A 27,789-nucleotide genomic window follows, 5' to 3' on the forward strand; every position below is an offset into this window, starting at 1 on the left:
TTTTTTTTGCTTCTTATGTTCGCTGATGAAAAATCGACTTTCCATAATCCCAATATTAAATCAAAGGCAATGCAAAGGTTATAGTAAAGCAACGACCCTTACATTTTGATCTTTGTTATTTCTAAATACGTTTAAGACTTTTCTCTATGCTACATTCCATCATAAATTTGTAGCATGACACATGAAATTTGGCAATCGTTCGTTCGATCTTGGAAATTAAAATTATACTTGTATTTTTACAGATTAAACATACTTAGACACTCTTAAAAATATACAATGTTCTTATAGCATTTCTTCCATAATCTTGCTTGTTTAAGAATCAAGTTTTCTAGCTCTCCCTTTTTAATCCTTCATTTCGTTTCTTGACTAGATTCGTTTTTAATTATGTAGGTTGTTTTACTTGTGTGTAACTCAAGTAGTAGTTGAATATTCGGGTAAGATATTTAAACGCGTCTATTTTAGCCGGTACACAACTCAGAGTGCTCGTCCCATGCCGCAACCTGTAAAGAATATTGCAAATAAATTAAATTTAGCTTGATATAAAAAATATACAAATGTATTATAATTTGTAAAATTTGTTTAGAAGTTAAAGAAGACAAAATGTATATTTTCATACTTGACATTCGCGACTGCAATACCACTGATTACCACAGCCGGCACATACGAACTGTGCAGCACATTCATGACAACCTTGACAACGTGGTGCATTATCGTCTCTGTTATCCCTTCCACCCGAAGAAATTCGAGTTTCTCTGTCCTCTATGACAGCAGCCTCTTCCTCCACATCCTCCTGTTAAAACGATTCCATGTTAATAGATTGATATTGTTAAATCGATAGAAAACATAATTAACATAAAGATAAGATTCTTTTTCTTACCACGTGAATTAAATTATTAGAATGAGATTGTATTGCCGTATTGACGACTGGCGTAATAGTTATTTCTGTCCTCGCCTGTAATTTGTATTCATAGATTATTTATTCATTGTCGTTTGATTTTTTTTTAAATTTTATGACGATACAGAATATTCAAGGATATTACGAACCTTGGAAGAAGACAGGAGATCGCTGATAGAAACCGGAGTAGAGCCTTGATACGGTTGCAGAAGGTGGGTTCCAGTACTTTGCTGTGGCAAAGAAACAGTAGGAATGTTCCTTTCCCTTTCAGGAGCTGTGAGTAATCTGGCTAAAGTGGGCGAAAAGGTGGTTGGTCTAGGAGATTGTGATTTAGTCAGAATTCCATGAAGCAATGAACCAGTCGACTGAGTTTGCATAGTTTGCGAAGTCGCTGATGGCGCTACAGGATGCAAAGTTACATCTGGATAATTCTGGGGCGTTTTCACCGGTTCCCCTAAACAATTTTAATTTATTCTAATTTATTCGAATATTTTCTTTCGCGTGATCCACATCTTCTTGACAATAATGACATTAATGTGATATTAAATATATGCATGTGTATACGGTTTATGAATCTTTATCTTTTATCTTTTTTATTTACCTTGTTGCTGGCTCATCTTTGCAAATTGAACGAGTACGTCTTTGAAGCTCATGGAATTATTAGGATCATTGGCATTCGAATTGCTTTTACAGGAATCCGTACTAGATGGTCGCGAGTCTACATTGTGTCCGGTTTCGACCATAGCTCCACCCGCGCTCAAACCGACATTCACTGAATTCCTCATTCTCCGACCCCTGACAGTGAAGTGTTATATATAGATACAACGATATACATGCATATGTATAGATTATAGATAAGACGGTATTATTAATCAATTTACGTCAGACGGTACTATTAATCAACGATGAGAACATTTGTTTTCATTGAACTTATGCAAATATAGAATTACCTTCGTGGAACATGTTCCGGATGTCTTAGCTTGTGATCAGCAATGATAGATCTAACATCAATGATCGTGCCTTGACGACCTTCTCCAATTTGTCTATTTTCAGGACTCATTGCTTCCATTTGTTTTCGACCATTTTCACCAGTTTGTTTAGGTGGCGTTACTTGTCTATGGGACGATGCTTTTGAACTCTTTTCTTTCTTAAATGTCGGCAAATCTTGCGAGCTTTCTTCGGGAATAACATCTTCTTTCGATTCGAAAGAACATTTTTCTTTAGACACGGGCGTTGTGCTATCGCTGCTCTCCCATTCATGTCCCAAAGATAGACTCGCAGGCGGTAATGTTTCTCCCAGCTGTCGGTTTCCTTCCATAAACCCTAAAACCTGTCTCTTCCTTTCAATCCTCAGGTATGCTTCTTCTTTTAGCTTTCTCATACATAATATCTCATTCCACTCCATTTCTTTGCTACGCGCTAACAGATCGAGGGCCTAAAAATCGAAGAATGAGCGTATCATTTTAGACAATCATACGATCAGATCATATATCTTTCTCTTCTTATTTTCATAACTATACTATGATAAATAAATAAATAAATACCTGAACTTCGCTACGCAGCTGATCAGCTTTTGCGGCGAGTTCATCCGGGCTAAGTTTTTCGCAGCCAACTGCAAAGGAGATATATTGTTCTCGTTCTCGTTGTTCCAGACAAAACTTTTTAGCTGTGGGATTTCCATTAGATGACAACTGTCCCTCAGTTGATTTACGCTTTCTCCCTAAGTTTTCCACTAAATCAGATTTGAGAGAACGTGTTGGTGCACGTTCCTTTTGTTGCGAACCATCCGACGAGGATAAAGCTTTTTTCGTAGTTGTTTCAACCAATTCCGAGTCGCCTAAAGGTTCCTTCTTTATCGACGAGGATCGTAAACGATCCGCGGTGGTCGTTGACGCGGCTGCAGTTTCTTCCGGAAGTGCCGCACCATTTTGTTGATTTTGTGGAACTTTCGGCGAAGTTCTCGATGTATCCTCCTCTCTCGTTTTTTCCGCAGCGTCCACCCTCTTCCCGTTTCCACCGGAACCTTCCATTGCGTGCATCTTGTTCAAACTGTAACAACAAGTTCGTAAAATAGATTATTAATTATGAATGATTAGTGTATAGATCAGAAAATATTTTTATAGACTATTCTAACTTTTTTGTTTTTATAATTAGAATCAATTTGCCATGTATTTAATATAAACTTGAAAGATCATTAGATGTATTTCTAGACAGAAATTGATTAACATTGTAAATTAACCACTTCACCGCACGATTCAAATCAGTTAGTTTAATTTTTAAACTTACATTAAATTGTCAATTCAATTTTCAATCATTTTTACATTCGTGTATATTTTCTTTTTTAGAAGAAATTCGAATATACATTCTCTTCTAATATTTTCGATACAAGGTCGTATTTAATGGATGTGCAAATCCTGAGATAGTACAGAGAACCCCCGCCATTGAGGATCTCGCGAAACGCAAAAAATTAAACAAAAGGGTGTTAAAAACACACATTTTTTTGCAACTAATTCTTTCCTTTTATTTATTTAAAGCGATGTTAAAGAGTATGCTTGATTATTTATGCGTACAAATATTTGTCATATTTAATTTCATTTATTAATTAACAAGATAATTTTCCATTGAAAATTTTTATAAATTTTATAAACGATCATTGATTTATTGACGGTGAAAAAGAGTCAATAAAATAGTTTAACGTAGAAATAGAAGAAAAGGAAAAGTAGTAGTCGTTTAAGTTAGTTGGGTAAGGAGCAACGACTTTGAACATCATTACTCGAGCGTGGAAGAGTAAAACCGGCGCATTTGATAGTGGACGAAAAGAGACAGGCGCAACGTGTGGCTAGAAGAGGGCTGAATAGTGGGTGAGGTAGGAGAAGATTAAGGAGTGGGAGTTGGAGTTGTAAGAGAAGGGGTATCACTCTATGAGGGAGTGAGAAAGAAATAGTAGGAGGGAGAGAGACGAGTTCGTTGCACTCCCTTGCGTTCACTGCACTTTATAGACGCGGATATAGGTTTCGCGGTACCAATTCTGAAAAGCCGTGCGATTCTCCTCCTCCCTCTGAACTGCTTCTACTAAGCTAATTCAATCCTTGCCAATCTTTTATAATCTTTTCCTTCTTATTCTTTCTTTCGAAAAATTCTTAATTAAATCTCTAAAACTTCATTCGAACGATTTTAACGAACACTTATGATTCATATTTTCTTTTTTAAATTTTAAATTGCCGTGATTTTAGAGTCAGTTTATGAAACCTAATTTGTTGTACGTATGACAAAGGGAAAACAGGTTTTTCTTTTTCTTCTATTTAATAGTAATGTTGTCTAGTAATGCTTTGTAATATACAATATAGTTTGTTAATCGATATTAAAATGGCAATATTTAAAGAAAGAGACACGGTGACCTAGTGTCGTCATCATCGTTATCGTTCCTTTTTCTGAAGGCAGGTAACAGGTGGTTAGCGTGTACGAACAGTCGAATCACTTTCACGCTCGTCGTTGTTAAATCCACACTTGCATGAAACACGATCAAAAAACCGATTCTGGTTTTAATCGATGCGATGCTCTTATGTGTGTGTGGATACGTGCAAGAACATTTGATAACATTCATGTAAATGACACGTCAGTTAGTTCTTCTTTTTCTTTGATGAAAAAAAAGAGTTCATTAAAAAAGAATACAGTAAGTTATAATTTCAAGGATGTAATAAGCTTTTTACATAAAAAGCAATTAACGTCATTTCAATCGGATATTTTTTTGATTTTTCCTAGTTCCAGATTCATTAATTATTTGACTTTTTCATGTGTGCGTTTTGAAATGAAGATTTGGTATTGTAGAAACAGATCAAGTTATTAATTTATCCATCCCGCGTGCAAGTTTCATTTCCGCAAAGAAAAGGATCAAGCAATGGTAGAAATGATTACTACTTTCGCGATTAAATTGGAACGGTACAACAGTGGCAACCAACGGTGGCGGTATAACAGTGCTTGCGAGGGAACGATAGCGAAAGTGCTGGGAGAAAGCGAAAGCAACGCGAACTGACGCCAAACTATTTCGATTTACGTTCTGCACAGACGTTATTAACTACTTCGTTATTTAATTTATTTGTGTGTCGTCGTCGTTCTTGCAATTAAAATAACATTTAAACGAATACAATTTATAAGAATTATCAAACAATTGGACAAACGCTACGATTGTTTTGGTTAAGTACAAATATTATCAACGGCAAACGAAAAAAAAAAAAAAAGATATAGAAAAATATTGAAGAAGTATCTAGAGCAGTGCAACCGAGATGGTTTCAACAGTGGGCGTACCTCCAACAAGTCGTTGCTTTTTCCACTACGCGTAGGATGAAAAGAGATGGTCAATAGGATTAAGATCGATCGAGTGAGTGAATAGTTGAGGCCACGCAAGCGAAGACACGGTACGGTTAAAGGATTAAGAGCATGCCAAACATTACTTTTCCTTATTTCTCGTGATCATTGAAATCATGAAGAATAATGAACACATTGTAATAATGTATAACATTTTTTCCCCTCTTACTACAATAGACAGATATTAAAGACACGAAATAGAAGAACTTTATCAATAGATATGACATTAGACGTATGAGAAAGTGCAAACAGTAAATATTTCCAATTTCTTACCTCTATAAAATATCACTTTAACTAATAGGAAATAAAAAATAAAGATATTTTTCACGATCACGACACACTAACATTTGAAGGAAACCAAAAAAGTATTACGTACTTTCAAGATTTCTACATTCTTCTCTCACTTTGGTAATCCTTTTTTTTTTGGATCGTTTTTATCAGAAAAGACTAACATAACTTTGTCTTGACCCAAGAAGTAGTAGTTCGCAGAAGTAGGAAGAATAGTTTGTGATTATCCAAGAAAGAGAGCATCGAACGCAAATGGAAACGCAAACTAGCGTAAGAGGGTGAAGAACCGAAGCGGCATCGGCAGATCTCGGTAGCACGCGCGCACACAGTGGCGTCGGCGTCACCACACTCCTCTTCTACTTGCACTTTTCACCGTTCCGGTTGCTCTCCTCTCCTCTCTTCGCCTCGCCACCTCCTCAACTCCACCTCCTCCTCCTCCTCACCATCAGTTAGGATCTTTTTTTCTCTCCTTCAGTCACACAGTCACTCAGTTAACCACCACCACCCAACCCCTCCGACTCCTCCCACCACTATCTTCTTTCCTTTCTCGGTCGAACTCTAACGGAGGCTGTCGATCGTAGCCGATCGCGAACAGCCGGTTGAGAGTGCGAGTCGTGTTGATTCTCTCTTCCGAGAGAATTAGCGGACGGTAGGTACACTGGTAGCGGGGCAGGTAGAGTGCACGAGAGGAAAGGTCATGAAAGGTCGCGGACACGCGAGCTTCCCTCTAGGCAGCGCCACTGTCGTGAAAACGCGCCAAGGTGCGCCGACGCCTTATCTTCTTCTTCTATTTCTTTTTCTTCTTCTTTTTTTTCGTCTTCGTCGTCTTCTTCTTCTTCTTCTTTATTTTCGTTTTCAAAGAGACACGTTCCGAAAGAAAGTATAAGAAGTTAACACTTATTTACACGTAACTCTCCTACCGTGACTTATCGCTGTCCTCTCACGTTTTTATCATTGTTGTTGCTTTTAAACTCTTATTATTATTACCGGCATCGAGTAGAAAGAACTCGGAGGATTTAGAATAATCAAGCAAGCAAGCAAGCAGGGTTGCCACGATTTGCGCGCGTATAACAAGAGACTAATGTCGAAGGAAGACGTCCAAGCTGAAGAGACGACGAAGACGACGTTCATACGTTTAGCGAGGGAGGAAGGAGGCTAATGACGCACACTAGCGCACCCGCGTCTTCGTTGTGTCCGTTGCTAGTTTGGGCTAGGTTAAGCGCTTGCCAGGGGACCTTGCAGCGGCGTCCTACTTCGCGAACGAACGAACGAACCAGCCAACCAACGAACCAACCAACGAACCAACGAACGAACGAACAAACGTTCGAGAGTGTGCGCTCGTCCTTCTCCTCCTTCTCCATCTCCTTCCACTTCTATCCACCTTCCTCCTCCTCCTCCTCCTCCTACTGCTTCGCCCTCGCCTTTTCCACCTCCTCCTCATCTTCTTCTTTTTCTTCTACATCTCCTTCGTTATTTCTCTTTCACCCTCTCGCCGCCGCCGTTGCCGCCGCCACCACCACCGCTGCCATCGTTGCCACCGCTGTCGTCGTCCTCTTCGAGTTCTGTCATCTCGACGTAGGGTCAAGGTGGCCGGCCGGGAGGAAAGATATTATTACCGGGATTGTCAAATTTCTTTACAATCGATTATACCCTTTTTTCTATATGTTTTCCGCAATGATTATTATCTCTGAGACCTTTCTTTTTTATTTTCTTAATCCCTTATGGAGAAGAGGGATAAAAGAATGATAAGTTCGTGAAGAAATACTTTCTTCTATGATATTAATTTATTTTACGATTACGAGTGGATTTCGAGTATAGTGAGAAAAATTGTAAACGAAATTGATGTAGAACAATAATTTGTCAGTGGCAAGAAGAACGCGAGTTATTCGCCATATTTAATTCGGCAAATAACAATTACTCGCTCGAAAACGATCTTGGCACTCGACGATGATGGAAATTATTACATTTTTAAGTATCAAAGATATCACTAAATGTTCAGTGAAAGTGTTTGACCCCGATATATTTGACCGACTCTTGGGATGCACTTCTCGCGGTTGTTGCATAATACGTGGAAACCCTCATGAAGAACTGAAACAAGTACGGCGACGTAGAGAAAAGTTTTCGCTCTTAAAAGTAACTACTTGATATTTCGAGAGTTTTTAATGACATAAATGTTAGAAAAAAAAAACAACAACAACAACAATAAACAAAAAATTAAAAAAGAAAAAACAAAAATCGTTCGATAAAGAAAACAAGAAGATTTTGGTTCTTTTAATAAAAGTTACAGTTTATTCGAAATCTTCATCCGTTATCGATAAAACGGGAAAGAGAAGTTCGGACCAAAATGGCGGCCGCTCGATCAAAGTTACCAAGAGTCGGCGTTATAATGTCGCGTCGTCAATAGGTGACTGCGATAAGCGAAAATAAAAAAAAAAAATAAAACCTTCGTGATATTAAAATAACGCTATTATTATTTACATAGAATGGTTATGAGCGAAAGAGAGTTCTGTGTTGCCACTGCCGTAGTCTCACGCTCTCCTCCTCTCTCGACCTAATTTGCGGACGATCGTAGAAGCGGACGCGCCCGTTCGTGGCGTCCCTGAGCGTCAAGGACGAAGACTCAAGCCGAGAGAGCCGATGAACCGTACGAATGTGCGAGAGCTATTCTATTACTACCTTTCCAAGTTAATCTAAACTATGCAGAACAATAATGCAACCTGCATGTGTATTGTGAAAAAGATTAGAACTTTGAGTTAAACGAGACCACCATAATTCTTTTTTTTTTCTTTTCCTTTTACATCGGAAATGTTCACGTTAAAACGCGCATCGCTACGATGAATCGTTGACTTTTTAAGCTTGGTCAAATGTTAATGACAAAAATATCAACTACTTTTGCGCGATTAGTCAGAAAATTATAGTTTATATTATTTGGCGTGTAGATATATTACATAGGAACCTTGGTTTTCTCGTAGAAGTAGTTAGATACTTACCCACCGCTGCGTATTGGCAGCAACAAAAGTTAGAAAAACATAGCTGATACCATGCAAGAACTATCTGTTGGCCTTGGCAAATACACAACCAACCGGGGTATTATTTCGACGATACGAAAATAATTCCTTCGTGCTAAACACCGACACTTTTTGTCGATGCGGCAAAATATTTATCTTGGTCTATCTCGCGACCTCGAATTCTCTTTTCTCATGGCGATCGTTTATGACTGCTGCTACGTAGTCAGCGATAACCGATGCGTTCCGCAATGGTATCGTTGCCATATGGCCGTTCGTTCGAAAATCTTCCGATTTGTTTAAATGCCTCAACAATGTCTCGTGGTTTCTCGTCTTAATCTATTTTTTGTTTTTTTTTTTTGCTTTTTATCTCGAAGCTCGATAATATGAAATCTTCCTGAAAAAAAGATATATTATCGAGAAAGAAGGAATTATCAAATGCTATAAAATATATGCAAATAATTTTATATTATAGAATAAAAAGATTCAACCTTGGGATTTAGGATGTAATAAAAAGAAAGAGAGAGAGAGAGAAGCCTATTCGTATCAGGAACGTGTTCATTCCCTTCGTTCTTGACCATATAGAGGACACATTCTTCAAAATCATTACATGGTTTCGAATTCGAATTGGGTTAAGCAAGGGTCTAGAGAAGTCCAAAGTTTTCGGAAGAGCCACACAATAGTCGATATCCTATCTTTGTATCAATAAAGTTAATCGACCTTGATTGGAAACTATCGTATCGAACGTAATGAAGAAACGAGAAAAATATAGAAAGGAAGAAAGCGAGAAGATTCTCGCGAAGACAAATTTCTAAAAGAAATATATAATGAAATTTGAAATATAAATTATGCCTCTTTATAACATAAAATTTTGTTGAGGAACTTAAATAATAACGATCAATTTAACGAAGTTTAGATGTTTTGTGTTTTGAATATTAATAAAAAGAAAAATGTATGTCTACTCAATGAAAAAAGACGCTGAACTGTAAAGATTAAGTTGCTGAAGAAGTCCCAATAAAGGGACGAAACGTCCAACTAAATCAAACTTAGTTCTACTTCTTTCATGTCCAAGTTCCCTGTTAAATTTCATCATTAAAAATTGTAATTTTTGGACGAGAGAAATACTAAATAAATAAATTATAAATATTCGCGTAAAAAGAAAACGACATCTTACGTAACAATTTTGTCTACTAACATAAGATCGAACGATTACCAGAAACAGAATCTTTCGATACCGACGATGATATTTTTCACTTGGAGGTCTTTCGATCGTTGGCAAGAAGGTAAAAAGGAGGTTATTTGAACGTTGGAAAATACAGCAAGTAGTTTTCCGTGACGTTTCTGTTCGCCAAGGCCATCTTGGAACGTTGGTGAACCGCTCGGAAGGTCAGACCAGATTACTTCGTAGTTTGAAGTACGAACGCGACACCACGTTGTACGAGGATGCACGAAGAGTACCGATCGGTTGGTTGTTTTCTCTTTTTTCTTCCTATTTTTTTGTCTTTGTTCCACGTGCATACGATGATATGTTAAATGATAAATGCATTTTCTATTTCACATATAATAGATATCCCTCTAATGAGTACAAAGGAAATATTTCAGACATCAGGTGAACGCGATGCAAATGGAACAGAATTATGAAACATTTACAAATAGAAAATGTATATTCATTTTCTAATGGAGATTACGTGAGTGTTTCTTGAATGATTCAACGCGATCGTTAATATTTTTTCATTACTATCATAAAATTAGAGAACGAGACACATTTTCTTTTTTCAAGTCCACGTGTAATGAGGGCATGAAGGAGAGATAAAACGAAAATGACAAAAAAAAAAAAAAAAGAAATTAAATGGGGAAAAAGGGAAAGGAAGTTGGAAAGGACGTTACTCCAATGGTAGAGGAGTTTTTCTTAAAAGATTTGCGTGATTCTTAGGATAGAATGAGAAAGCGAATGAAAGATAGAGAGAGAGGGAGAGAGACTGGAACAACTCAAGGACGTTTGTCGGCAAGTCGAAAAGATATCGAAGAGAAAAGTTGGTCTGGGGTCCTGCAAGAGCAACCTTATCGAGGCGATGCAACGTCGCGCGTTCTACATGAAACGACGGTTTTATAACGAGGTGGAATGACGAAAGGAGGACGGTCGATTCTCGGCCCGAGGTCATACGTAGGTCAAATCGCCGTCACGGAGTCGACCCTGGTGACTACTGTTTGTGCGCCAAAGATGGTCGCCTCGTGTAGCTTCGATTCTACCGATTGTTTTCTTTAACTTGTCAACCATTTTATCAATTACATTTCATACGGTGCCAAACTCAACCATTGGCACGGTTTACATTTTTTTATAATCCTTCATACATCCTTCGATCAAATTTGTTCGCTTTAATAATGTACAGACGATACTTTATTTTTCATTTAAATATTTATCGAATCCAAGGTAGCGTGAAGTATTATTATTTTGTATTGAAATAATGTAAACCAATTAAATAAATGTTAAACCCTAGAGATATATTTTACAGTTAAATGGAAATAACAGGTTTAGGATGTTAGAAGAAAATGCAGTAACCCGTGCCAATACTTTTTTTTCCCGATCGTAATCTCTTCGTCACGACGAGATGATTCAATTTTCCGACCTAAGAGATTAATAATATTTTAAAAATAGGAACCTTGGCTAGGTAGTTTAATACTCGGTGAAATTTCATATCGGTACCAAAGATTCTACAAATATGAGGACACAGAGAGTATATTTATAAAAGCATCGATCCAGCGTGCAACTTTGTCCACGAGACGAGGAGAAACGCAATGATGCGTTTACCAATAGAAAATACTATTTATTCCCTTTTCATTTGTCCATTGATCCCTTTTGTTTCTCAACGATTTTTATATTTTAAATTATTTAATTTCTGTTCATATTGTTACCTCGATAGACTTGATCGATCATACTCGAGCATAACTTCAAAAAAGATCGAAGCTTTTGCGTAAATAAGTAAAAAAACCTACGAGAATACGGTTATTTTTGTAGGTGAATTAAACGATAACGATTCTCGATATCGATAAACAAATAATCATTTTTTGATAAACAAACGTATGAATCAACGTACGGGAACAGAAATTAACTTTTTCCTTTGTATTGTACAATTAAAGAACAAACACTGATAAATAAATTTGATAAATTTGTATCGAAAGTCATTCGATAACAAAATGATTGTCGTGAAAGAAATTGCGCAAATACGTTTTAAATAGACATTACTGTTTTTCGTATGGGGGAATTAAGTAAGAATAATAGGTAAAAGTGAAAAATTTTAATGATAGGAGAAGGAATTCGAAAATTTCTTCCGTCTAATAAAATGCTTTTTCTTGACAAATGAGAAGAAATAAATATATATTCAGCGTAACCTCGAATTTTTCTTTCAAATGGAATTTAAAATTTCATATTTAAAGCATTTTAATCGGAATCTGCATAGAGAAGGCAGAAGTACACGCCCGTTTCAGACCTTTTTCCAAGGATCCTGCGAAACGGAAACGAACCTTACGTAATATCATACTGGTTGATTGTCTGTTATTTGACGTCAAACTTGTTTTCGCGTAATTATGGCATAAGAATAGAGAGAAACGAGAAAATAACGAAACGAGTATAAAATCTTTTCTTATATCTTCTTCGTCTTACTATTCTTTTGCTTCTTCTCCTATGCCTAATACATTTACTAAGAAAAAAGGATCAACAACATTCGCGTATCTCGTAAGTCTCCTTTCATTTTCATTCTTTCTAAGCGTGTAACTTAAAAACTGCTTCTTTTTTTTTCAAGAACACGAGTAAATAATTATAAAAGAATGAACTATATTATTCAAGAAAAATGTTATTTCCGAAACTAATAGAATTGTTATCTCTATTTTCTAATTATATTTCATTTTAAGTTCTATTCTTAGGGGAGAAAAGAAATCGGGAGACCATTTTTTATCTGACGATCCAAATTTTACCACTTACCACGCATTTACAATCTCGAGAGACTAAGAATGAAATGAAGTTCGAACAAATTGTTTCAACTATGTAATAAACAATTTTCTTGGAAATGCTTGAATTGTTTTTCAATGAGAGTAAAAATGTAAAAACAATCCTGTTGGAAAACCTCTTTAAATTGAATTCTCTAACGTATTTGTAAGAGTGTAACTCTGCGTGTATATAATATGTATATGTATGCTTGTATACATTTATATACATGGAAAGTGCATAATACGGGAGGAGACTTTATATAACACCTAGAGATCGTAAAAAAAAATTCGATTATTTCAGGGTATGTTATAAGGGTTATCAAAGAGTCTTTCTTTTTCTTTCAGCCCCCTCATAACGTGTTTTATATACGTGGATCTTGCGATACGTCATAATGCATAAAAAGTATTATTCGCATATAATTCAACGTATTTTGTTGCATTAGTATAATAGTTTTAAAATTTTGACCAATCAGATCAAATATTGGACGTTGAGAACATATTTACTTAAGAATAATATATACAGTTAAATATATGCATATTTAATTCAACGATCGATTAAGATCGATTACGAGTTGATAGGGGAAAAGAAGAAAAGAAGAAAAGATAAAAAGAAAAAGTCGTGACCGAGATCCTTTAGGATCGTTGCGGATGGTCCTGGAGGTCTAGTCGATGTCTCGAAAAGGGGAATAAAAATAAATAAAGATCATTTAGGTGGTCGTCGTATCGTCGTTAATGCGGTGACTCACCGTTGTGCGGGTTTCAGACCGAGCGCTAAGAGCACATCGATGCCCGCCATCTTCTGTTCTTGGCTCGCTCGATGATTGGTGCCGTTCTTGTTGGTAGCACGTTGGTTGTAGTAAAGGTGGTGGCAGTGGTTGTGTTGCTGTTGGTGATGCTGTCTCTTATCTGTTGGGTCGTGTTGCTGCTGCCTCTGATGTTGTTGCTGCTTATTACCATCGGTCGCGTCAGCGTCCCCGTTATTGCCTCTGCCGCTAGCGGCTACCTTCTGTCCCGTTAACAATTTGGCGTGCGCGTCCTTGAGGAGAGAGCGTTTCGCGTCCTCGACCAGCATCTTGGTGACCGGCTGCACGTTCACCGGTACGCTTATCGTAGGTACGGCGCCACGGCGCAGCCTACTACGCGCCGGAAGACCAAGCATTTGGTGCTCCACGTCCTTCTCGTAGGAATCTTGCGTAAAGTGGAGGGAGCATATACGAGCGGTCTGTATGTTGAACGGTATTTCGCCGTTCACGAGTGGCACGCGACCGCACGCGCGCACCCATCGTGAACGCACTTCCGGTATCTGGGGGAATCGATGGTAGCGGATTCGACGGCCACGGGTTCGCCGATGACTGTTGCGGCACGTTGCTACGGCGCACTGCGGCATCTTAACCTCTTCTTAATCTTTACGATCTATTAGATATGACTTATCATACACATAAACACACAAACATAAACTTTAGATCCAGATGTGTGTATATATATATATATATATATATACCCTAATATGATGGATATTTTGTTCAAGAATGATATTAAAAATACGCGTGAGGAAGAAAAATGGAAAAATTTTCCAATAATTTTCCTTCAACCAATCACGCGATCTCTTTTCTCGTGTCTCTTCTTTGCACCCTAGTGAACAAACGACTGATGAGTTCTCTTCTTCTCTTCTCTTCTCTTCTCTTCTCTTCTTCCTCTAACTCACACTGGTCTCTTCTCACACACTTATCGTTAGTCTCAATGCGACACACTGTTCATCCGTTTCTATGATCGACGCTTGCTTCTCGCAGTTCAGTCGCGACGGCAGTGACGCGCGTCCAAAACACGAACACGTGGGTGGGTGGGCGTAACGAGACGCTGTCGACGAGAAAGTAAGAGCGTGTGCCGCTCCCCTGGAGCGCTCGTCACTAGTGATATCCTCCCTTGGTCTAAACGCACACACATATACATTCACATATATTATACATATATAAAAATATATATATATATAATATATCACTACGAGATCAAAAAGGAAAGCGACTTATTAAATAAAATGGCACAAGTTTCTTATTTATTTCTTCATCCAAATTTATTTCGTCCCCCCTCAAAATAATTCCCTCCCAATACAATATTCCTACGTCTTTGAAACAGTTTTTATACTCGACTTTTGATATTTTCTTCAAAGCTGCTAGCGAACAGTCTTGAATGGCTTTCTATGTAGTCAAAATGTCGTCCACGAAGTGATTTCTTCAATTCAGGAAACCAGGATATAATCGTATGGTTTCATATCTGGTGAATATGATGCTTGTAACTGTTTTATTTTTAGCAAAAAAATTGATTAGCAATTATTGCAGTGTATTGCTATGATGCACACGGCGCAAATCTAAATGGTCTTCGATTTTTAATGGGGCTCATTTTTAATTGTTACATCGATAAAGTCTCTATATACCGCTTGTAAAAAAGTTTCGTTGTTAATATAACTTCATCGTTGTAATTTAATATTTTTAATATATTACCACAAAAAATGTTGTCTGTGATTTTTTCAAATGGATAAATTTATTGTTCGAAGAATTTACATTAAATTACATTAAATTAAAAAACGAAATTGCTATGTGAAAGACTTCAATGATGATAGAGAATCAGTTAAAGATGAAACTCGTTGGGGGAGACAACAAAAAAAAACATTACCAAAATCATGAAATTTATAACAATAAATAATCGCCGATTAAATATTAGAAACATTGTAGACGTCACTGGAATTATCATTTGGATCAATTCAATTAATTTTGCAGAACGATTTAGACTTGTACCACATTCACAAGATATGACCACACCGTGCGACTTTTTCCTGTTCCCTCGATTAAAGAAATTATTTCGTGGAAGCCCCTCTTTGAGCCAATATAAAAGTTGTTTCGAAAACTGGAAAAATCGTTTGAATAAGTTTATTGTACACCGAGGGATGGAGATTATTCAGAAAGAAAAAAAATTAATTTGGATTAATAAATAAATATTTTGGAGGTTTGTTTTTTTTTTTTTTAAATAAGTAACCACCTTACTTTCTGATCATAGTAGTATATATGCATATATCAAAGAAAAACTGCGATCCCTGGCGCACGTGTTAAACACTATAGAACAAATTTGAACAAAAGAAAAAATGAAGGACAACAACAGCCGAAGAAAATGAATTTGGAAAAAATTTAAATAAATTCCGTTAACGTTATAACGAAACTTCGGTAGGAACAACTTGAGAGACTTCTGTCTAAAAAAAGATAGCAAACGAAACTGGTTAAACCGAACGAAGAGGATATTTATGACAATAACGACGAACGACTGAGAAGGAACTGTGCTATTTAGTTGACCACGACAGGTCGAAAGGGTCTCGGTACCGCCCTGTGTGCGACGCCCTGTGAACTGCGGCTAGAGACTAACGGAGAAGGAGAAGGTCGGAGGAGGGGCGCTGGATCGAGGGAGATACGGAGTGTGAAAGATAGATAGATAGAAAGAGAAAGAGAGAGAGTGAGAGAGAGAGAGAGCGCGCGCGCCACAACGCAAAGAGGATGACGCTGATGGAGAGGAAAGAAGAAGAGAAGAGGGACAGAGAGATACACACACACATAGAGTAGTCAGTGTATCAAAAAAACGAAAGTTTGGGACTCTCTTCTTTCTTTATCTTCTCTATCTTCTCTATCCATTCTACCCTCTCTTTTCTCTTTTGCTTGTTTTTGGTAGCAATCGTTATTCTTCAAAATTGAAGAACTTTTAAACATTAAGAAGGAGCAAACTGTCGATTCGTACGAATTCGATATGAAAATAAATAATACTTCAAGAAGAAGAAGAAGAAGAAGAAGAAGAAGAAGAAGAAGAAGAAGAAGAAGAAGAAGAAGAAGGAGAAACAGAAGCCGGAATAAGCATAATTATACGTTACTACACGCGACACGAACATCTATATAAATATACACATATATATATATGCGATGGCAAATGTATATATGTAGCGCGTTTCTCATACGACACGTGCTACCACGGAGTAGAGTCCACGCCGTCGACGGGAGGTGTCGCTTCGTGTACTCTTCTACCTTGTCATCGTCGTCGTCGTCGTCGTTGTCGTTGCGTCGTCAGCGTCGTCATTGTTGTCATGAGTCGTCATCGTCGTCGGAACATCAACCGACGACGACGGTGTCAAACATAAACGTTAAACACAAGAGAAAATTATCGGTACGGATTGACGAGATGGTGAAATGAGACAGGAAGGTACGGATGAAAGGGGAGGGGGTGTAAACGTAAGAGAAGAATTAGAGAATAAGAGAAAATGAAATTAACGATTTGAAAAATATACCAAACGAAGAGATGTGTAGAAGTAGAAGATGGTAGGAACGGAAATAACAATTATAAATAAGATCGACGCGTCGTCGATGCAGTTTGATTTGAACGCGCGCGAACTGGCGCACCGTACGCACGGTGCTACTCCTCCGGACTCACTACTACTAGCTAGCCGGGCGGCGATCGGGTCCGGCGGTGGAACGAGAGAGCCAGCCGGTGGCAGCTGCGTGTGCCTCCTCGTGTCTGCGTTGAAACCGACGAACCAATGATCGTGCTCCAAAGCCCGTCGCGGCGGCAGGGATGACGGGGACGCGCCAGAAGGGGCCGCGGGGTTGCCACGAACAAGAGAGACAGGGAAAAAGAGGGAGGTCACCGCTACCGCTACCGCTACACGCGTTACTACGTTCCTTCGGGGGTTCGCCAGCCAGCCAGCCAGCCAGCCAACCATCCAAGCCAACCAACCAACCAAGCCAACCAAATCAGCCAACTAGCCCTCTTGTGCGTCGTTGTTGTCGTCGTCGTCGTCGTCGTAGTCTTCGTAGTCTTCGTCGACGTAGACCTGTCTTCTACGTTCCACCTCTATCTATCTCCCTCTTTTTTCCTCTTATTCCTACAAAGCATCGAGTTACACGTCTTCCGTTTCATCCACCCCAACGCAACGCGTGTATCGAACATACTCTTTCTTTTTCTTTCGTTCTTTGACTCGATCTTCCACAAGCACAAAGCTTTCGTCCATCCACTTCTTCGTTCGTTCTTTCCTTCTCTAACCCCACGATGCACGCACGCTTCACGCACACTCGACAAGATGGCGTCTAACGATCGAAGAGATAATTAGATGCCATCTAGGACCCGTATGAATTGGAGATATCTTGTTGAGGGGATGCCGATGCTCGGACCCGAGACAGAGAGAGGGTAAAAAGTGGAGGGGAAAGGAAGGGAAAGAATGGGCGAGAGAGAGGGGGAAGGAGAACAAGACGAAGAAGCCAAGGTCGATTGTTGCTGAAAGAATTAGGCACCAATGCTCCCTTACTTTTACTTTTTCTTTTCTTTTCTTTTCTTTTCACCTATTTCTATCGATGGTTTTCAGATCGAAATAGTGTCACTAGTCGTAAATATATATTATTCGTATTGAAATGAATATTTGTATTTAGAAAATTATTTCTATCTAAACAAAAAAAGGACAGCAAGTATTATTTTAATTCATAAAGGAATGCAATTGTACTTCGATCTTTGTTGAAACAAAGATTCGAGACTAGTAAGGTCTTGAGGATATTATATCGTTTAACGGCGTCGCCTATCTAAGTGATACCAAGAACCTCAAGCGCAATACTTAAGTATCGTTAATTAAATAAAAATCTAGATTACGCAGTATCTAGATCGACATAGTCGATAACAGCTTAGTACTGGAAATCGTCAAGGACAGACGAACCAAAGTAAGTAGAGTAAAATGGAACGGCTCTCGGTTCACCACGGCGGCCATTTTGGTTTGATAAAGAAAGCACGCGCAGTAGATAATAAACGTTCTTCTACGAACCATTGGGGATTAGTAGTCTGGTATCGCGTTGCCCTCTACGTGATTCCTATTGCTTCATTGACAATGAACGAATATTTCATCGTTAACAAAGTGAATAATATATATATTTATGCGCAAATATAAGTAAGTATAACTATATAAAAGGTGGCTATTTTAGAACAATCTTTCAAAAGTTTTTCCAATTTTATTGAATAGCATTTGATAGTTATACTACGATCGATATTTCGCGTAATGCTTTCAATTATTTGTTCGTAATGAACAAAAATAATATCGTCCTACGTGTTTGAGGAAGAAATTGATGCATGTCGTTATTATAAGACTTGAAGAGCGGCGAGGTGGTGACGATGCTAGATGATAGAGTGGGGCAAAGAAAATTGCATCGTCTGCACAAAGAGTCATATAAACTGATAAATAGAATGGGACAAAGAAAAAACGAGTGTGTGTGTGTGTGTGAGAGAGAGAGAGAGAGAGAGAGAGAGAGAGAGAGAGAAGAAAAAAAGCGAGAGTAGGATGAAAGATATTCTTATCACGAAAGCGAGCACGAACACATTGTCCACCATAGTCATCGTGTCCGTCATCTTTCGTCCCAAAACGTAGGGTAGTAGTATCGTCTCTTGTGGAAGGCTCTCCAATAAGAGTGAAAGAGAGAGAGAAAAAAAAGGAAAAAGAGAAAAAAAGGAGAGAGTTTTTGTCGCGTAGGTAGTGTATGCCAGAGGCTTGGTCGAGAAGCCTCATCTTTCGCTCGCGTGGGTCTCAAGGAGGCGAAGAAGAGTAGAAGACCATGAAGAGTTGAGAAGCTGCCGTAGCACGGCACGGTATGGTACAGCACACCAGTAATAAGTAGTCGCAAAAGCAGAAGCAGAAGCAGTAGCTGCAGAAGCAGTATCAACAGCAGCACGGAGTCTGATCTCGTTCGGCATGGTTCACGTGGCCACTCAAATAAGGACAGACCGATTTCCGGTGGTTTCTCGTCCCTCCGTCTCTCGGCACCAGCCGTCGTCGTCGACGACAACGACGACGACGACGACGACGAAGCACTGCTTCTGTCTCTGTCTATCCTTTTTCTCTCTCTTTCTCTCCCTCACTCGCTCCCTCTTACGGTTTCCCCTCGATCCGTGCCTCTTTCTCTTCTACTTCTTCTCCTATATTCGTCGTCGTCGTGGCAGGCAGTTTGTATGGCCGTTTTCTCCCACAGCTGGCGTAGAAGAGAAATAAGCCGTGCTGCCGTCCCTCTCTCTCTCTCTCTCTCTCTCTCTTTCTTCCTTTTTATCTTTGTCTTTCTCGCTCTCTTTCTTTCTTCAAATTGGTGCCGGTATACTTGCAACCATCCAACCGACCGCCCGACCACTGCCGACCACTGGAGAACATACGACGGAGGATGCGCAGCTGCGACCCAAGCCCATTTCACTCATCGAAAGCTTTTTCTTTCTCTCTCTCACTCATACCGTCACCTTTCCAAACTCCCTCCAGTTCATTTGAGTATTTCCTTTCACCTTTGGAAAATCTCTACCTTTCTTAGCGAATTCTATTCACAAATCACACCGGTAGATATGTAAAAAAATTTGTTCTTCCTATCTATCCTTCTATCTTATTTATCTGAAAACTTACTTATAATATCTTGGCAAAAGTATTTCATATGTACGCACGAACTACAACTCAAAGTTCCTTCGAGCGTTATCTATTCGAGGGCAACGCAGGAAGTTAGTTACACGGTCGGTGAGTCATGTTGGACTGTTGGTGTGTCGAGAAAACATATGACGTCACGCTCTCGATTATCGGCTCCAATACCTCACAGAGTAAACTCTGACACCGATCGGTGATGGATAAAAGAATTAAAAAAAGAAAATAGGAATAAAAGAAAAAAAGAGAGAAAAGATTGTGACGGTATCACGACCCTTTTTTCCTCCAAGAACGAAGAATATGTGTGCTGTGAACGAAAAGAAATTTAATCTTGAAGAATTTATGTTATTTGGTGCTATTGAAATTTTGGAACTAATGATTTCTTCCAAAACTCTTGCATTATTATTTATCGAGCCCAGACATACTTCTTAAGTGTTGTCCTTCACGGGTACCAATACTTTAAAGCTTCTATTCTTCGGCCCAAGGCCAATGAAATACAAAGAATTTTACATTGAAAGAATATTTTCTTATTTTCAGAATCTTTTACCTGCTTCTTCTAGGAATTCAGATTTATGCTACCTGTTTCTCTTTTTCCCCTCTATTTCTATGACCTTGAATATTCCACTTTAGCCGTAGTTTTTCGTTCGGTCCCTTCTTCTCCTTGTTCTCCAGTGTGTTTCTTGTCGAAAGAAAAGTCGTCGCTGTTTGGATATTTCAAGCATTTGTTGCAGCAATCAAGGGATGGTATCTGCGGTACACGAAGTGCTAGGTAGTTCACCCTCTCTGTCTCTACCTCTTTCTCTCTTGAGGGACAACCACCCTGTGCTCACGTGCTTCTTCTTCTTCTTCTTCTTCTTCCACCTCCTCCTCCTTCCCTCCTCTTCCTTTCTCTTTATCTCACTCACTCACTTTTTTTTATGTCTATCTTTCCCTCTCGGTTTGTACCATCTCGTCATCTCTCTTTCTTTCTCTCTTTCTCCCTCTCGGGTTGGCTGAAAGAGAGAGGGCAGAGAGAAGGGGAGACACCCTTCATCCTTGAGGTGGGGTCCCGACCACCCCGCTGCTAGGTTCGCTAGGATCAATACCCGCCATCCGAACCGAAGTTCAAGCCATATTCTCTTTGCCTGCGCTGCCTGCTGTGGCCTGCCAAAACCTGCCAACTCTTATACGCTTCACCACTGTCTATTTTTCTCCATTTCTCTCTCTCTCTCTCTCCTATTGTTCTCCAAAGAATCATTCTTTCTTTTATTCTCTTCCTCTTATTGTTAGTACGCTAGTCTTTTGAGTAACTAACTACAATAAGATATAGCAAATACGTGAGAACAAGAAAAAGAAGAAAACTAATGTTTTTACTTTTTTACCTGCTACCTCCAACACATACACACACACATATATATATATTTGATTGAACTCAATTCCAGACTAAATACACGCGTTATTCGTCCTCGGGATATCTAATTTTAGTATCGTACACGTATGGATCAAATGGCAGTATTCCCATGTCGCATTTCTAATTTCGATTTGGACCTTTCTTTTCCTCGTGTGTGGTATCGCAGAGGTTTCCAAGATTTCGTTCAGTATTTATACGAAAATGATCAATATCATGAAGGATGTTCTAGGAATATTCGTTTTTGTTATTTAACAATCGATATTACTAGGTTATTAATTTTCTCGAATTGGCTAACATTATCTTTTGATTCGTCCTAGAAAAGACACATACACACACACGCACGCACGCATACAGTCATACATACATACATACATGTAGAAACACAGTTGGATATTTCCGAGAGATCATCCATCCTCTTTCTCTCTGGTCTCATAGTTATTTCATCGACTCGTTTCGCGTCGGAAACCTGCTCTTTCTTCCTCTCGTTATAGCAGCGAACGTGATGGCGCAAGAGGGGTCAGAGTCCGGTTGGAGGGCGGTGGAATTGCGAAAGGGGATCGTCAGAGAGGGTGGCAGAGATACACATAGAGGGTTAGAAGGCATGAAGGCTTGTTCGCTCGTTCGTTCGTTCCAGAGAAAGAGAGTGGTGGGTATTACTACTAGTTGGTAGTGGTAATGGTGGTGGTGGTGGTAGTGGTGGTGCGCACGATGGTAACGGATGGTAACCGGCTGAGACCTGGATCACGTGATGACGTCACTCTTGCGTTACCAGGATACCGAAGATGAAAGCCTAAAAGGAAACGTCAGCTTCTTCGAAATGTATGCATGTATGGATTTGGCAGCCATTAAAGAGAGATTCTTTGTCCTTCGAGTCTCCTCTCTCTCTTTTTCTCTTTTTCTCTCTCTTTCTTTCACGATGGTCGTGATGATGATGATGGCGACCATGACAATACACGGATACCACCCTCAGCTAGGGGTATACGATTTATCTTCCCTTCGAATTGCTTTCTGTTTCCATTCAAAACGAACTTTGTTCAGAGTGATTTTTTTTTCTGCTCTGTTGCTTTCAGTCAGACATTCTTGTTTACAATCGTTCTAAAGAATTCGAACGAACTAGAAAAATATTAAAATCCTAAAGAAACATGTGTTATCAATGTTACAACAGGAATGAATAAAACTTGGGCGAACGACAATAACCGTCGTTCCCAACAATTTTATATAACACGTTCTTAACCTTCGATCGGCCAAATGAAGTCAGAATTGAGGTCGTTCGAGCAGGATTGCTGCTACTCTTCCTTTCTCCAATTTTCAATGCAACTTCTTCGTCTTTCGTTCAATGATTGGACAACGGCAAATAACATTTGCGAGATTCTAAGAATATTTATTTATGGATAGAAAGACACCGTAGTTTCTTTTTGGGAACGATATTAATTATTAATTTAACCGAGTGACGAAAGAGGAACGTACGCGCGTGTGTGTGTGTGTGTGTGATATCCTGAAAGAGAGACAAAGACGAAGATAGATGAGCTATTATCAGAAATTGAATCCTGCAGTTCTCCTCCCACTCTCTCTCTCTCTTTCTCTTTCTGTCTTTGTAGATTAACAACTAATTTCAAAATAGATTTCTTTAACTAACGTAAAAGCAGCAGCAACTGAAAGGTGACGCATCGAATTCGTGATCCGACCTCGTTTCCTACACACACAAGCAACCTGGAAAACGCTACGTGAGTTCGGATCTTTTCAGGTATGAAGAAGAAGGCTCCTCAGGTCAAATAATGCATGCGTATTTTTATTTCGCAGTCCCTTCTAAATATTTTGCAAAGAGAATCACATCCGTAAACTAAGAACTACCAAGTTAATAGGAAATTCATTTTACGTACATTATTTATGTTAATTAGAAATAATTGTAGAAGAAAAAACCTAATCGGAATAATAAAGAAATAAATTAGATTAAAAAAAGAAATAAGATAAAAATAAATCCTTATAAAACAGAAGTAATAAAAAAGCCTACATCGTCATTAGATCCACTTGTTGATGATTAAAATATAAAACTAAGAGCCTTGAAACGTAAGCCATTATAAGGTAAAAAACACGGTAGCGCATCGTATAAAAAAAAGGAAAGGAAACTCGAAAAGGGTGGAGAATTGTAGTCTCGATACACAAGCGAAGTTTCGTGCACGTAAATACGTATTTTTCCACAGTAGTTTGTGGGTAAGAGAGAAAGGGAGGAAAAGGGCGGAGGTGTGGGACGAGGTAGATGAGGAAAAATAGGAGAAGGAGAAGAAGAAGAAGAAAAAGGAAGAGAAAGAGAACAAGAAGAAGAAGAAGAAGAAGAAGAAGAAGAAGAAGAGAAATAAGAAGAAGAAAAAGGGCGGTAACGCGCGTTTGTGTGTGTGTGCATGTAAGGACCGTCAGCCAGCCGACATCTGGCCATGGACCTTCGCTCGAGGGACTCCAACAGTACAAAGAAGGTCTTCCCCTTTTCTTGGAGGGGACCTTGGGCCTGGATTATATCGTTGTCTTGCTACGCCCTTCTTGTTCGTGTTCCACGGGTACACGCGTATTCATACACACGCATATACGCACACAGGCATCCATAGATACACAGAGCTGGTACCAAAAAGCGGAGTGGTTGGTCTTCCTGAGCGCGCAGAGCTCTCAGGCTGCACGCAACGACCCCACCGGTACCGTTTCTATGGTACCGTTCGCAGGGATTAACGCCCCTCCACCGCTCCACTTTCATCAAGCTGCGGGGTGGAAGCAGCCTTGGCCCGAGACCATGGAAACTGAATAGCCTTTGCGTGACGCGCGTCTAAGAATTCCACGAATTTATCTGCCTTATCCGTTTGTACTTTGTACTTTGTACCTATTCGAGAATTCTATTTCACTTTGTGATGTAGACACAAGCGCTCTTTCTCTTTCTCTCTCTCTCTTTTTCTCTCTATGGTTATCTATGAGTCTTTGATGTTTCTCTGACGCAAACTTTTTATATATCCCTCTCTTTTTCTCTCTCCCTTTTATCGATCAGCCGGAAAATATCATTCGAACCTTTAGATTATACTAGATTATTTCAGAATTTATTGACAAATCCTATGCACGTTCTTGGTACAATGTTGAAATATTTACCCTCCCTTTTTTTTTCTTTCTTTTACTCGTCCTATCTTTACCCACTGGACTATACTTATTTCATCGTACCATCCTCTTCTCTTTTCCGATTCCCCATGCACGAGGAGGGTGTTTCTTTCTCTAGAAGCACATCATCCTTTATGGTGGTATGCTTCAACGAGTATATGTAATGGCATAGTAGTAGTAGTGGTATACATAGCTAACAGCAAATCGGAACCAGCAGCAAACACGAACCATAGGAGAACATTGTTCAACGTGGTGGGGGAGAACTCTGGCGAGGAGAAGTGTACCGTCATAGAAAAAATAAAATGTCCGCCGTTTATGATCACACTCTCTCTCTCGTTATTCTTATGCGGGTATAATTTGCGCGGTTCTTGATCGGACCAAATGAAAATAGACAATTGGAACGAACGAGTAAGTATGAGCGATTATTGAAAAACTCATGTCGAATGAATGAAATTTATCTTCTTCACTTAATAAATTAAGCAAGCAGAATTTTTTATATAGTTGCTTGAGCTTTCCACCAAAGTCTATTTGGAAGTACCGATATTATTTACGAAGATTCAAATAAAGGCTTCATTGTTTATAGTTATTATAGAAACGAAAGGGAAAATAAAAATGAACCTTATCTCCTGTAGAATCAGGTATAGGAATAAAGACGATTTATAACAGAAATGATCATCCTGTTATCAATACAACCGCTTATTTGCTTGCTTACTTGCTTGCTTGCTCGATTGGTCTCACGGTCAATATTTCTTCCCCTTTGATTTTTGCGTTTTCCCCTTCCTGTTTCTTCGCCGTTAGTTTGATTGCACGGTTCTGAATACCGTCTCTTATCCGAGCTTTATCGGTAGATAAGCTAAATCTCAAATATTGTTGACTGACTAGCACGAAAACGAAAATAGCTGATACTTTTCTTTTTTTTTCTATAAAATTTTTCAAAAATATTTACGATTTCTCAATGAAAATTTAAACAATATTTATTAAATGTATATAGTTAATTGATTCAGAATTACTTACCATTTTATACTTCGTTTTATGATGTTACTGACGATCTTTTGAGACTTTCGGGTAGACACCACAGGAAGATCTTCGTTTTCCTTTTTCCTTTTCCTTCTATCTCTAAGATTCCTTCTTCTTCGTCGACAATTACTTGCAATTTCATTTTCTTCCTCTTCTTCGGTTTCGCCGGTAATCAAAACTTCCGTTGCGACAGATTTTTCAACCCATTCCGCGACGTGATCTTGTATCTTTTCTTCTGCCGATAAAGCAGATTCTCCATGAAGTTCCTCCTCGTTTATCAAATCGCTAACCGCTGTTGGTGGACCAACTATTCCAACTTCCAATTGTTCGTCGTTGCTTATTAACTTTTTCTGTTCAACAGATTCTTTTCTTAACTCTTGCTTTCCTTCTTCTAGTGAAGTTTCTTCATCGATATTAATATTATCCTTATTAATTTCTTTCCTTATCTCTAGGTGTTCCAGTACCTTCTTCTCATTCGTACTAGTCGTTATAGATTCCGTAGGTTGTTCCCTGCCTATGGTATCTTTCTCATTTGTAGAATGCGCTTCCGTTTTTACTTTATTTGATTTTTCAATTACCTCTGAGATCATTACTACATTACCGTTTTCATTTTCTGAATCCTTATTCTGTTGAGCTTTTTCTTTTTGTTTGATTTCTTCGACATCCTTTTTTACATTATTAATTTCATTAGTTGAATTGTCAATCTTTAATGTATTTTCATCAGTAGAACAAGATGGGCAAGAATTATCTTTGGAATTGTTAACGGTAACATCTTCGTTGCATTTTTTAAGCGAAACGAATGAGTCTGTGGAATTAGAAGACTTGTCATTATTATCTTTCTCCTTTTCTACAAGCAAAACTTCTTCCTTTGCCTCTTCTTTAGACTTTGTTTCTTCATTCGTTAAACATATAACATTTGCATTAACAGTTTCCTCTGCTTCTGCTGATGCTACTACTGCTACTTTCTTAATCTTAGCGGTATCCTCTGAACCAGCTTCTGCCATCTTTAACGTAAATAAACTTAAACTCTTTTTTCTATCTGAGATGACATTATATTCCACGAATGTGATATAAACAATCTGTACATTGATAAATGTACCAGATAACTTGTATTATTATTGTAGAGTCATCTTTGGTCATTTTATGGAACTATAAGCTGTCAACAGCTACGTTTCTTCACTGGTAGATACTTATCATATTGAATCTGTAACAATACATAATTTCTAATCAATTAGGATGTAATTATAAATTGCTAATAATTAAAAAAAACATAATTAACAATAACGTCCGTATATAAAAAGAGAATTTCTTCAATCCTGTCGATAATACAGATTCGATCGTTTTCTACTTTATCGCGCGAGTAAAAAAAAAAGCAAGGTTAGAATTATATGTTGCCATAAATAACGCCTTTTTATTCCGAAAGAGACGAACGACGAAGAAAATAATAACTTTGCGTGCGCATAATGATAAACTAAAAAAAAAAAGTAAAAGATTACTCCATAATAAATCCCCTTCTCTTTCATAAAAAAAAATTAATAACCTACTAATTTTTTCAACTGAATTAAGAAGAATATTTCATTCATGCACATACATACTTGTTCAATAAAATATCGATGATACAATGTTCACAAAGTTTTAATAAAACAAAGCTTGCATTGAATGATCAATAAAGATGATTTAAAAAAAGCCTTCAGCAAAATAAGAATCTTCAATATTTTTCTAAACCAATGTCATCGTCTAAAAGTCAAGAATTATATGTGAACGATGCTTCGACATAAAAAAACATATTTCAGATATACGCAATTACGACTCCATTATAGAAACTTACATGCAAGATTCCATGGGCTTCTTCGCGTATCCCACAGCATATTGTCTTTCTCTTTCTCTCTCTTTTCAACGAGTTATCGACTTCATCAAAAGGTTAGATAGTTAGACTCCGATATTAATGGCACGTAATAATTATTACAATCGCAACTAAATTTCCTTTTTTTTCTTCTTATTTACGCTAACGGATTACATCCTCTTCATTTTCACCATCCTTCGCGCACACTTATTAAAGATCTGCGTCATTTATTTCTCTCTCTTGCCGGTTAAGAAAATCACCGCTCTACGACGTTGCTGAACCTCTCGTATATACATAACCTCACTTTTTAAGCTTATCCTCCCGAAAGAAGGAAAGAGACAGAGATAAAGAGAGAGAGAGAGAGAGAGAGAGAGAGAGAGAGAGAGAAGGAGAGAAAAAGAAAGAGACAATCAG

The 27,789-nt window shown here is 38.4% G+C and overlaps 1 protein-coding gene across 5 annotated transcripts; it reads right to left on the reverse strand.

Moving 5' to 3' along the window:
* LOC106784903 (protein kinase C-binding protein 1-like) lies at positions 1 to 27,767 on the reverse strand. Of its 5 annotated transcripts, none has more exons than XM_014744898.1 (9): positions 27,361 to 27,767; positions 25,530 to 26,736; positions 2,440 to 2,944; positions 1,846 to 2,330; positions 1,497 to 1,690; positions 1,045 to 1,349; positions 878 to 952; positions 617 to 790; positions 1 to 500 (listed from the first exon to the last, which is right to left on the reverse strand). In XM_014744898.1, exons 2-9 carry the CDS (start codon positions 26,534 to 26,536, stop codon positions 459 to 461), a joined length of 2,787 nt encoding a protein of 928 aa, XP_014600384.1. In that variant the 5' UTR covers positions 26,537 to 26,736; positions 27,361 to 27,767; the 3' UTR covers positions 1 to 458. The 5 variants fall into 5 exon arrangements, with proteins under 5 accessions (XP_014600384.1, XP_014600385.1, XP_014600387.1 ...); XM_014744899.1 differs by lacking the exon at positions 27,361 to 27,767 and adding an exon at positions 27,128 to 27,258; XM_014744901.1 differs by lacking the exon at positions 27,361 to 27,767 and adding an exon at positions 13,284 to 14,465 and having other exon boundaries at positions 25,530 to 25,606.
* Between the last annotated feature and the right edge of the window lie 22 nt (positions 27,768 to 27,789).

Source organism: Polistes canadensis, unplaced genomic scaffold (assembly GCF_001313835.1).
Source record: "Polistes canadensis isolate GaletaPanama2010 unplaced genomic scaffold, ASM131383v1 scaffold_42, whole genome shotgun sequence".
Taxonomy (NCBI): Eukaryota; Metazoa; Arthropoda; class Insecta; order Hymenoptera; family Vespidae; genus Polistes; species Polistes canadensis.